This window comes from Dama dama, chromosome 27 (assembly GCF_033118175.1).
Source record: "Dama dama isolate Ldn47 chromosome 27, ASM3311817v1, whole genome shotgun sequence".
Taxonomy (NCBI): domain Eukaryota; kingdom Metazoa; phylum Chordata; class Mammalia; order Artiodactyla; family Cervidae; genus Dama; species Dama dama.
The window spans coordinates 9879999-9893476 of NC_083707.1; the positions used below are offsets into that span (position 1 = coordinate 9879999).

The window sequence follows — 13478 nt, forward strand, 5'->3', positions numbered from 1 at the left end:
TAGTGATTTGAATTTCAAATTTCTTTCTACCAAGAAGTAAAAAAAAGTACATACCATCTTATGGCAGTTTCATATAAAAATTGATTTATGCTGCAAGATCTCTCTCACAGTAAACATATCAAATGTCTAAATGAGATCATTAATACTCATAAGCTCTAGAATATGTATGTTCCACATAGAGTATAGCATTAATTTAAACCTGGTGCAGAAATAATTGTATCTTTAGATTATTTTTCAGAAGCCCCTCACTTAGGTTGGAAACAGTTCACTTGACTGATTATTTTAATTAATTGCTATCAAACACTACAGAGTACTTTAGAGCATATCAAAATAACTGACTAATCACAAGTTTTAGGTATTTAAACATTAACAAATTGAACAATTTGGGAACTCCATAAAGGTCTATATCTTTGCTGCTGCTGCTGCTGCTAAGTCGCTTCAGGCGTGTCCGACTCTGTGCGACCTGATAGACGGCAGCCCACCAGGCTGCCCCGTCCCTGGGGTTCTCAAGGCAAGAACACTGGAGTGGGTTGCCATTTCCTTCTGTATCTTTAGGCCATCTTGAAAATGAAGTCTCCCCCCCTCCCCCGCCCAGTTCTGGTGATCTGATAATTGGACTGACCATCAGTGCTTGAGGGAAAACCAAGATTTTAAATATGCCACATTGTTTCATACAGAGACCTTTCTTCAGCGACCTATCAGAGGCTGTTGCTGTGGCTCAGTCTCTGAGTCTTGCCCGACTCTTTGTAGCATACCAGGTTCTTCTGTCCTCCACGATCTCCCAGAGTTTGCTCAAAGCCATGTTCATTGAGTTGGTCATGCAATCTAACCATCTCATTCTCTGGGTTGTCTTCAATCTTTTGTCTCCCCTTTTGTCTTCAGTCTTTCTCAGCATAGGTTCTTATGATCTCGTGGCCAAAGTACTGGAGCTTCAGCATCAGTTCTTCCAATGAATATTCAGAGTTAGGACTGACTGGTTTCATCTCCTTGCTGTCCAAGGGAGTCTCAAGAGTCTTCCCCAGCACTAAAATTCCAGAAGACTTTAGAATTATCCCTTTAGAATTATTACATTTTTCAGCTAGTAATATATTTAAAGAGTCTTGGTAGTGACTATATATTTTATAATAAATAATACTGGTTAGGATTTTTATGTTTATTTTACTAGCAGTTCCTCATTTAAATGGGACTTTTCATAATATTCTAACATTCCTTGAATTAGCTGTTTTGTTTTGTTTTTTCAGTCCAAGTTTCCACTTTTTGGTTTGTAACTCTAGATAAATTTATAATTGAAATATCTGTGAAATATCCTGATGTCACCCTAAGGCTGGAACTAAGGTCAGTGTCTTTTAGAGAAAATGGTTTATTTTATACTGATAAGGGGCTTCCCTGATAGCTCAGTTGGTAAAGAATCTGCCTGCAATGCAGAAGACCCCAGTTCAATTCCTGGGTCAGGAAGATCCTCTGGAGAAGGGATTGGCTACCCACTCCAGTATTCTCGGGCTTCCCTTGTGACTCAGCTGGTGAAGAATCCTCCTGCAATGTGGGAGACCTGGGTTTGATCCCTGCGTTAGGAAGATCCCCTGGAGAAGGGAATAGCTACCTACTCCAATATCCTGGCCTGGAGAATTCCATGGTCTATATAGCCCATGGGGTCGCAAAGAGTCAGACACAACTGAGCAACTTTCACTTTCATTTCACTTCAAGGCTTTTACAGATGTTAATATACACTCATCTTCACTCTGTTCAATTCTGTTCATTCATTCTGTTCAACTGATCTCCTGGGTAGTTTCACTATAATCTGGTTGCACTTGCAACTGTTTAATAGTAGATACATGTACATACCATATGTAAATACCTCAAAATCTAACATGTGAACAAATCACCTTATCTTCACCCTGTCTCTGTGAACATCACGACCACCCATCCCTCATCCAGTTCCTAAAAGTATCAAGTCTCATTCCTGTCTCTTCCATCTCCCCGATATCCGATCAGTCACTGAGTCTTTTTTCTTATTGCAGGTGCTTTACGATGTCGTGTTAGCTCCTCCTGCACAACAGTGCGCATCAGCTGCATGTGGACACGCGCCCTCCCTCGTGGCCCTGCGCTCCCCAGCCCGGCCCTCTGGGTCAGCCCCGGGCTGTACTGCGGTTCCCGCTGTCACACGTGGCAGTGCGCGCATGTCAGCGCCACTCTCCCAGTCCGCCCCATCCTCCCCTTCCCCCGTGAGTCACACGATCATTCTCTACATTGGCATCTCTATGCCTGCCCTGGAAATAGGTTCATCCATACCATTTTCTAGATCCCACATGTATGTGCTAATATACGACATTTGTTTGTCTCTTTCTGACTTTCTTCATTCTGTATGACAGACTCTAGGTCCATCCACGTCTCTACTAAATCTTCCTAATTCTCCTTGACTGTACCTGGAAAATATCACCAAAATCTATCTCCTCTCCACTCACTTCACCTTTCTCCATTCAGGAGTGTGTTGTCTATTTTGGGGAAACGACAGTATTACAACATCAATTATATTGTTTCTCTGGGTATATTCGATTAGCTTATCCATTTGATGTGATGTCACACAAACTATTTTTTTCTAAATACATATTTGAAGATATGAAAAACCATTTAAAACCCTTCACAACTGCTCTGTTGCTTAAAGGACAAAGGTTAAAGTCACATAGAAGGCATTTATGACCCTTCACTGACCCCATCCACGTCCTTCGAGCTTACCATCCATCACCATAGTCCTCCTCTCAAGCTTTGCCAACACTAGACAGATTCCTCAGATTTTCTTCAACTCACCATGCAGTGTAACTTTCCACTATGTTTAATCACCTTTTCTCCCTCATTTAATGGATTCATCTCCATTATTTTGCTTTGTCAAAAACAGAGCGATCTAAAGAAGCCCCTTGGAAAGTCCTGTTATCCAGAGGTAGACAACTGTTCCCTTGTACTTTTCTTACCACATTTCATCATATTTCATTATAGTATGCTATTTATAACCTTACTTTCTCAGACTGTAAAAACATAGACAATAATGATAATTAACTCTTAACATTTTCTGACCACTCTAGTCTCCAAAGAGTTCACAGGTAGTATCTTATTTATGGCTTATAATTCCTAGAGAAGGAGGGCAACTCTCCCTACTGAGGAAAGAAGAAGAGCATCTTATCTTCATCTTCTGAACTTCAGTGTCAGTTTTGTCACTAGACAGTGTAGTCTCACAGAGCTATGTATCTCGTTGCTGCTGTTCAGTCACTAAGTCGTGTCTGACTCTTTGCGACCACAAGGACTGCAGCATGCCAGGCTTCCCTGTCTTTCACTGTCTCCCAGAGTTTGCTCAAATTCATGCCCATTGAGTCAGTGATGCTATCTGACCATATCATTTTCTGCTGCCTGCTTCTATTGCCTCCAATCCTTCCCAACATCAGGGTCTTTTCCAATGAGTCAGCTTCTTGCATCAGGTGGCCAAAGTATTTTACATATCTTTTTAAAATAGCACTTTATTTGTTATACCGAATTGGGTTTGATTGTCACTTCCCAATATTCAGGGCAAGGTTCTTTTCCTTCGTAGCAGAATGGAAATTACTCTTATAGGCAAGATGCACCTGTATGTTCCTTATCTCATCCAGTGAAAGCAAATATTTACATGGAAAGTTTTTACTTAAACTTGAGCAACATCAGAGTTGCCTAAAGGTGATATAATTTTGATGGCTAGGTACAACTTTATCATGTGTGGGTGATAAAGAATGGCAGTATTGAGTAATAGAAGAGATGATAAATGAGACTTTAAATAATGCTAGCTGTATATTAAAAAAAAAAAAGAAGCAAAAATCAGTGTCACAGAGCTAGTTAAGACTGTAGGAAGAAGTAGTGAGGTTGACACAAATATTTTGGTTTGGATGCCTAAGAGACATTTCACATTTAACATATACAAAGTGGAAAGCTTGTGATTTTTTTTTTTATTACTCTAAGCCTATAATAAGACAGCCAGTCAAGCATTAGGCAAAGCTTGCTAAAACAGTATCAAAATAAGAGAAGAGACCATTTATATATTTTCCTGAAAATACCCCTTAAGATTTCTTATTACTGATGAATCATGACGAAATTGTTCTTCCATATCAGAACTGGTCTAACCTCATGGTATTAGTTTGCAATCACCAAAGAAAAAAATAAGACAAAATTTCTGAAAGGAAATTTATATCACTAGGAAACAGAATTAGGCTCTCGAATGCTGTGAAAGATAAGTTGTAATAATAGAAAACTTTAATCTTCCTAACACAGCCACCAGAAAAGTAAATTTTAGCTGTCACATACACTGAATCTAGTTATTAATGTGCTTTAGGAAGCTCCAAGCTACAGCCAGTGATATCTGTTTAGTTATTTATTAGAAGAGGAACCATTCCTATTCTCACTGTGCACCACAGGATCTTTCGTGACTCAATTTTCACAGACTGGAGAAAGCTCACATACATAAATTGTGTATGTTTTAAAAGCATTAGTGATAGTTTTCTAACATTAATTTTTATTTAACCCATTTATATCTACGGTCATTTTTTCTTCTTCTTTTGTTAAAATGAATGCTTTCTGGTTCTGTTAAAGACCAAACCCTATCATTAAACACAGGAAACTTCTAATCATCACATCTTTGGTCTACTAGATTATTCCCACTGGCATATAAGGATATTAAATACATTTCATATTTAAAAAACGCATCTGTTTTATATAGGCTCAATTTTATAGCAAAACATCTTGAAAATAATTGCCTGGGTCGCTGTCTGTTTTTTACCCCTCAATCTTCTGTAAGCTACTCCAAGTGAAATTAGTCCCCATATTTCACTGAAAAAACTCTTGGCAAAGCCATTGAAGACCATGTTATAAATCCAACAGTCCCTCTTCTGTCACCTTTCTCAATCTCTACAACTAGACACAGATGACCACTCGCTCAAAAACTTTTTTTAATGTATGTTCAAGTGTTTTTAGCAGTTTTCTCTTAGTTTTCAGTGGTCTACCCTCCAAGTTATTCTTCCCCACTACTGCCCGCTGTTCTCAGCTTTCTCTCCTGGCCCCTCCATCTCTGCTAATCCTCTAAGTGTGGGAATGTTACTTATCTCCTTTTTCTTCGTTTTCTCCTAACAACATTTTACCCAGTGCTCCAGAGTAAAGTACTGTCAACATGCCAATGGCAGTCAAATGAATAACTTTATCGTGACATTTCTCCCACTCAAGGCCACATCTGTTTATCTAATTGACTACTTGACATTTTAGTTTGAATGCCTAATAAACATTTCAAATTTAACATATGCTAAGTGAAGTCTTCTGATTTGTACTCAAAGGCTGCTCTTCTATCTTCCTCATCTTCATAAAATGCACCATCCTTATCTCTGTTGCTCAAGTATATGAGTCCAACCCTTCATTGACACACTACATTTAATCCGTAAGTATTTCCAGTCTGTTTTCACCAACTATATCCAAAATTTGTCCTTTAACCTCCAACTTCAATACTATCACATTCATTGAAGTTACCATCATATCTAGTCTAGACGAATAATGGCCAATATTTGCTAAATTAACCATACGACATTTTTGTCTAGTTTTGGTTTTCAGTTTTGGCTTTATCAGTCTGATAAAGTGAGTTGGAAAGGGTTTCCTCTTTATATTTTCCTTAAGAATTTATGTGGGATTCTTTTTTTCACTTTAAATATGTTATAGTATTAACAAGTGAAATGATATGGTGATCAAGTTTTCTTGGTGAGAAAATCATTGAACTGTAAACTCACAGTTTTTATTAGATCTTGAGCTACTCAATAAGCCTGGGTAATTTGTGTTTTTCTAGGAGTTTATCTATTTCATTTAATTTGTCAAAAATGTTAAATCACATTTGCTCACAATATACTCTTATTATCCTTTAAATATTTGTAGAATTTGTAGTGAATAACCCCTCTACTCGTCCCAGTCTTTGATTTTTTAAAATATTTTTTTCTTGATAAATTTGGTTAACAGTTTATCAAGTAAATTTTTTTTTTTTGGGGGGTAAAAGAAGCGGCTATGGACTTTATAAAATTTCCTTATGATTATTTTGGTTTCTATTTCATTGATATTTTCTCCTCCATTTATTGTTTCTTTGTAATGTAAGAACTTACAGATATACATTTCCCTGTAAGTACTCATGCAGTTCTATATTCCACACATGCTGATATTTGTACTTTTATGATTTTTGAGTTTAGAATATTTTCTAATAGCCTCTGTGACTACTGCATTTCCTTTTTATTACCCCTCGGAATATGCTAATTCCCAAATAATTAGAGTTTACTTGATAACACTAACTTCTAATTTAAATTATTTATGGTCAGAGAACACACTTTTTATGACTTCAACCCTTTTTAATTGATTAAGACTTGTTCATATTGAATTGAAGTTATCTGTGTATGTGTGTTTTCATTGGAATAGAAGCTCTTTCAGGGTACTTGTATCTCTGTATCCCCAGTGAAGAGCCATATCCCCAGTGCAAGGCATAAATCAGATACCTTACCTCTGTCTGAACTATTAACCCTAATAAGTGGTTATAATACTGGAATCACTGCAGATGGTGATTGCAGCTATGAAATTAAAAGACGCTTACTCCTTGGAAGAAAAGTTATGACCAACCTAGAGAGCATATTAAAAAGCAGAGACATTAGTTTGCCAACAAAGGTTCGTCTAGTCAAGGCTATGGTTTTTCCAGTGGTCATGTATGGATGTCAGAGTTGGACTGTAAAGAAAGCTGAGTGTAGAAGAATTGATGCTTTTGAACTGTGGTGTTGGAGAAGACTCTTGAGAGTCCCTTGGACTGCAAGGAGATCCAACCAGTCCATCCTAAAGGAGATCAGTCCTGGGTGTTCACTGGAGGGACTGATGTTGAAGCTGAAACTCCAACACTTTGGCCACCTGATGCGAAGAACTGACTCATTTGAAAAGACCCTGATGCTGGGAAAGATTGAGGGCAAGAGGAGAAGGGTACGACAGAGGATGAGATGGTTGGATGGCATCACCAACTCGATGGACATGGGTTTGGCAGATTCCGGGAGTTGATGATGGACAGGGAGGCCTGGTGCGCTGCAGTTCGTGGGGTCGCAGAGTTGGACACAACTGAGCGACTGAACTGAATACTGAAATGTTGCCATTTGTCAAGTAAAAGATGGCTGAGTATGAGTGCACAGACTCTAGATGCACTGGCTAGAGAGCCGGCAGCCAGGATACATCAATGACCAGCAGGCAAGCATTCTGACCAGGAATCCACAGAACATATACTATGCTCAGTCTTTCCAAATTTTACTCAATAACTAAATGTCACAGACTTACCTGGCAGTTTCTTACTAAGTCAGGTTTAAATCTATTGCCACGATCTTTATCATCATACAAAATATCACCATGACTTCAGGCTACAAATATCTTTTCCTCTAAAAATAGACATGTAATATAACGATTTTAAAATCCATGTACTCAAGAGAAAACCAAACTCCCCTGAGCTTATAAGTGTTTTGGCAGGAACTTAAACTTGGATTCTTCAGTCATAAATGTGTATTAATATATAGAATACCTCATAGAGAGTTAAAGAAGTTCACATTTTAAGCCTTATGATATAGGTTCAAGTCTAATACAAATGACTGCTAGCTATTTGTATAATACAATTGGTTAGCACATTATTGCTGAATAATCTCTTTTTAATAGATTTTACTTTTTTCGAGCAGTTTTATGTTCACTGCAATACTGAGCGGAAATTACAGAGATTTCTCTTTTATTGCCTGCCTCCACATGCACGTGGGCTCCCCAGGTGGTGCAGTGGTAAAGAATCCACCTGTCAACGCAGGAGACACAAGAGAGGTGGGTTCAATCCGTGGGTCAGGAAGATCCCTTGGAGGAGTGCACGGCAACCCACTCCAGCATTCTTGTCTGGAGAGGACCATGGACAAAGGAGCCTGGAGGGCTACAGTCCATGAGGGTGCAAGAGTCGGATATGACTGAGCACACACACACGGACGGCCTCTCCCATTAGCAACACCCTCAACAGATGGCACATTTGTTATAACTCACGAATGAATCTACTTTAATACAACATAATCACCCAAAGTTCATATTGTAGAGCAAGGTTCACTCTTGGTGTTGTATATTTTATGGCTTTTGACAAATGTATAATGACATACGTTCACCATTAGAGTATCATAAAGGGTAGTTTCACTCTCCTAAAAACCTTTGTTGTTGTTCTGTTGTTAAGTAGTGTCCAACTTTTGCGGTCCCAAGGATTGCAGCAAGCCAGGGCTTCCCTGTCCTTCACAAAAAATCCTTGGTGCTATGCTTATGTATCCCTGCCACCTTCCTCATCCCTGGAACGCACTCTATTTTTTAATAAAAGAAGAAATTAGAACTATGTATCACATGAAATAAATTCCACAGACTCATTACATTATTCAGAGTAACTTATTTTGTGATACTGCTGCGAAGGAATTAAAGTCTTTCCTGAGCTTATGTGGGCATTCTGTCAAAAAGCAACTCTATTCCACAGTTCTGCATTCTGATCATGAATCCTCCACGTTACTATCAAATACCTAACTCATTCTGACATTATCACCAGAGATAACTTTCAGCAGCACATTCAGCATCATTCTACGGTGATTTCTCACATACTTTTAACTTTCAACTCATACTCACATATTTTTAGGAAATTGATATTTGACTCATAGAATTTATGCCACATCTCTACCTATCAGCATAGACAATGATCGCTTTCTTATTGAGTTGTAAACAGCAAGTGCTTTGTACATTAACAGTGGCATTAACACTGCTCACACCACCCTCAAAAGTTTTATCTCCTAAACATTGCCCACAGTTAAAATCAAAGTAACAAATGCACAATTAACCTGAACAGAGGGAAACTGCCTACTCAGCACCTTGGGAAATGATCTGGTTGAGTTATGAGGCATCTCATTTTGCAAAGTAGCAATAAAAATGAGCCTTTCATTTTGCAGAGGTACCACTGGCGTTTACAGCAGATGATTAAAATAAAGGAGAAAAATAACTTTTGCATTTTATCAGCACAGGGATGTTTTATCCTGGCCGTGCATTCTGGCCTCTGCAGATTTCATCTATCAAAAGAAATGTCTCCACAGTTGTTGCCAAGGGTCCAGTTACTCCCCAGAGATTCCAGACACCGTGACTTACCTTATGAAAGTTCCTGAAATATGCTGCCTTCTCATCGGGAAATTTTTCTAGCCTTCTGGGTCCTTTACTAGATGCTTTCTTGAAAACCAACCAGCATCGTCTGAAAATCTGAAAGGAAATAAAGGAATCTTACTATTTCTCTTTTTACATGCATTTAGTAGCATCAAGGGTTTATCTATTCAACTAAGCTAGTGGGAATGAACTATTTTAAATGCAGTTATTTTACAGAGAGAAAAAATCAGGATCATAGGCATGTTATTCTTTCAAATATCAGCAAAAATTTAAAACAATATTAAATATAAAATTTTATGTGAAAAAATTTTGTGTTGTGAGATTGTCAGTGCACTGGTTCCAATCTTCTTCAGTCTAATTAAATCATCTGGGTATCAACACCATACAAAATTCTTACCATTCTAGTGACATACAATTCTGTTTTCCATGATAATGAAGTAACAATTTACTAACTTAAGCACTTTCATAATGCTCAATTTCCTATCTTTGGAGAGACATCACATTTAAAAATTAACTTATCTTGTACTATTAATTTTAAAAACCCCAAATGCTCATATATTACTTTAGAAAATGAAAGAGAAATGTTTTTTATACTGGACGCATCTGTTTCACCCGTTTATACTTTCATAGAAACTAGCATTTATTAAATTTTTATTGGTGCAATAGGCATTTAAAAATAAATCTTAAATAAATTAAAAAATTTAGACACATTTAATCCTCATATTCACTATATTAGGTTGCCGGCGCTTTAGGATAAAGATAGTTAAAAGTATCAGGATTTGAATATACATCTGTCTGAACAGACATCTCTTCCACTTTGGTTAAAAAAAAATATATAGGGCTGTGTATTACACAAACACAGGCCCTTCTCTCTGGGCTGCATCCTGACTGACAGGACTGATTCTTACACTATCAACTCATGCCCACCTTGTCACCCTCCCTCCACGGGCATGTTTAAGGCAAAGTAATTACAGGAGTCGCCTTTTCAACCACTGAAGAGGTCCAGAAATACAAATTTCCTATTTGAAATCTTTACAGAAATTCATAATTTTGCGGGAGTTAACATTCTCTATGGCCAAAAAATCAGATCAGCCTATTGCTCTTCTATTTCTTTACTTAAACTGCAAAGTGGCTATGCATGTGCAGGTTAAGTAACTCCAGTTGCATCCAACTCTTGGCAACCCCACGGACTGTAGCCCCCCAGGCTCCTCTGTCCACGGGATTCTCCAGGCAAGAACACTGGAGTGGGTTGCCATGCCCTTCTCCAGGGGATCTTCCCAACCCAGGGATTGAACTGGCATCCCTTATGTCTCCTGTATCAGTAAGCAGGTTCTTCACCACTACTGCCACCTGGAAACTAATGCAGGCCAGATACGGTAATTCCTCTGGAGTGTGCAATTGTTTTGTTTTTCACTAGAAGACAGTCTTTACCCTATTCAAAGGGACTCAGAACAGTCACATGAAGACCGTTCATCATAAAAGCAGAATAAATAGAATAATGATGCAAATACACAATTTCACTTTATTCTTGCCAGCTTTGCCAGCTCCTTCCTGGTGGCTTCGCAAAGCGAGTGAAGGGCAGCCCTGGGCTTCCAGCACACATGACCGCATCTCTTCTCCACCAGGAGATGTGTCTCCTCTCATCACAAGTCTCCCAACCCCTCCCTGGAAACAAGGAGTTAGGCTTTCAGAGCTCCAGCTGTTTTTTTCTACATGCTTGCCTTCACACACGCTTGCTAAGTTCTAGTTATTTATTTGCTGACCCCTTACTAATCTCTTTACATCTTTTGGTTAAGATCAAGTGTAGTATCTGTTCTTATCAGTTTAATATCTGATACGTCCTCTATCTTCCCTGGTGGCTCAGACGGTAAAGCGTCTGCCTACAATGCGGGAGACCCGGGTTCGATCCCTGGGTCAGGAAGATCTCCTGGAGAAGGAAATGGCAACCCACTCCAGTACTCTTGCCTGGAGAATCCCATGGATGGAGGAGCCTGGTGGGCTATACAGTCCATGGGGTCGCAAAGAGTCGGACATGACTGAGCAACTTCACTTTACTACTAATCTCCATCCCAAAGTAAAACATTAAAAGATATAATAATAATATGACATCAGCATATGGTTTGTTGGATTCCTCAGCCCCCATGTGATGGTTTGGAGGTGGGGCCCCTACGGAGGTAATTAGGATTGATGAGATCTTGAGGATAGGGCCCTCAGACTGTGATTAGTGTCCGTATGGTTTATGTCCTTATGTAAAGAATCTGAAACAATTGCACTCATCTCAAACGCTAGTAAAGTAATGCTCAAAATTCTCCAAGCCAGGCTTCAGCAATACATGAACTGTGAACTTCCAGATGTTCAAGCTGGTTTTAGAAAAGGCAGAGGAATCAGAGATCAAATTGCCAACATCCGCTGGATCATCAAAAAAGCAAGAGAGTTCCAGAAGAACATCTATTTCTGCTTTATTGACTATGCCAAAGCCTTTGACTGTGTGGATCACAATAAACTGTGGAAAATTCTGAAAGAGATGGGCATACCAGACCACCTGACCTGCCTTTTGAGAAACCTGTATGCAGGTCAGGAAGCAACAGTTAGAACTGGACATGGAACAACAGACTGGTTCCAAATAGGAAAAGGAGTACCTCAAGGCTGTATATTGTCACCTTGCTTATTTAACTTATATGCAGAGTACATCATGAGAAATGCTGGGCTGGAAGAAGCACAAGCTGGAATCAAGATTGCTGGGAGAAATATCAATAATCTCAGATAGGCAGATGACACCACCCTTGTGGCAGAAAGTGAAGAGGAAACTAAAAAGCCTCTTGATGAAAGTGAAAAAGGAGTGAAAAAGTTGGCTTAAAGCTCAGGATTCAGAAAACTAAGATCATGGGATCTGGTCCCATTGCTTCATGGGAAATAGATGGGGAAACAGTGTAAGACTTTATTTTGGGGGACTCCAAAATCACTGCAGATGGTGACTGCAGCCATGAAATTAAAAGATGCTTACTCTTTGGAAGGAAAGTTATAACCAACCTAGATAGCATATTAAAAAGCAGAGACATTACTTTGTCAACAAAGGTCCGTCTAGTCAAGGCTATGGTTTTTCCAGTGGTCATGTATGGATGTGAGAGTTGGACGGTGAAGAAAGCTGAGCACCAAAAAATTGATGCTTTTGAACTGTGGTGTTGGAGAAGATTTTTGGGAGTCCCTCCATACTTTAAGGAGATCCAACCAGTCCATCCTAAAGGAGATCAGTCCTGGGTGTTCATCGGAAAGACTGATGTTGAAGCTGAAACTCCAGTACTTTGGCCACCTGATATGAAGAGCTGACTCATTGGAAAAGACCCTGATGCTGGGAGGGATTGGAGGCAGGAGGAGAAGGGGACAACAGAGGATGAGATGGTTGGATGGCATCACCGACTCAATGGACATGAGTTTCGGTAAACTCTGGGAGTTGGTGATGGACTGGGAGGCCTGGCGTGCTGCGGTTCATGGGGTTGCAAAGAGTCGGACACAACTAAGTGACTGAACTGAACTGAACTGAGTGGGGCATAGATAGATTATTAGTATTTATCTCTTGATTATTTTTAGTGGCTTGGGAATTCTAATTGAGGTAGAAAGATCCTGTTTGAATGGAATTGAGACCTGAAACTCTAGTAATACAGTTTCTGTTCTTTCCTAGAGAAGAATTATTTTCTGTGTACCCTGTACACTTTATTGCTCAGGAACCATGGTGATGTTCAAATGAAGTCTTGTGATGTTCATGGAAATACACAAATATACTCCCTGACTGCAGTGTCCCAGCTTATGGGACAACACTATTTTCTGCTAAAGAAAGAGATAAACATTGTCAGAAAGCATAAGTATTTCCATTTAGGCACTTGATATTGCTATAGAACAAATCTGATAATGGATAATAAGGAAAAATGGATTTGGTATTTTTGATAGTATCTTATCTCTTTGCTATTACATTAACAGGCAACCACATATAGTTAAAACTGATTGCTAAAGACCTGATGTAATAGACTGTTTACCAAGCAAAGGCCCTCAAGTTATTATTTTCTTGCTTTGGGATAATTCTAGATTTATAAAACAGTAGCAAAAATGTAAAAGATTTTACCAAACTTCTCTTAATATTAACATCCTCAATAAACATGATACATTTTTCTAAAACTGAGAAATAAACATTGGTAAAATGCTATTATCGAAAATACAGATTCTTTTCAGAAATCACCAGCTTTTTTCCACCAATGTCCTATTCTGCTTTG

The 13478-nt window shown here is 38.8% G+C and overlaps 1 protein-coding gene and 1 pseudogene across 1 annotated transcript in view; one reads left to right on the top strand and one right to left on the bottom strand.

Moving 5' to 3' along the window:
• DOK6 (docking protein 6) overlaps window positions 1-13478 on the bottom strand; it is a 389543-nt gene that overhangs the window by 262230 nt on the left and 113835 nt on the right. Inside the window, exon 2 of the mRNA XM_061130680.1 lies at window positions 9202-9309. Coding sequence (XP_060986663.1) covers window positions 9202-9309 — 108 coding nt within the window. The remainder of the gene's footprint in view (window positions 1-9201; window positions 9310-13478) is intronic.
• On the top strand, window positions 10986-11091 carry LOC133047885 (U2 spliceosomal RNA; annotated as a pseudogene).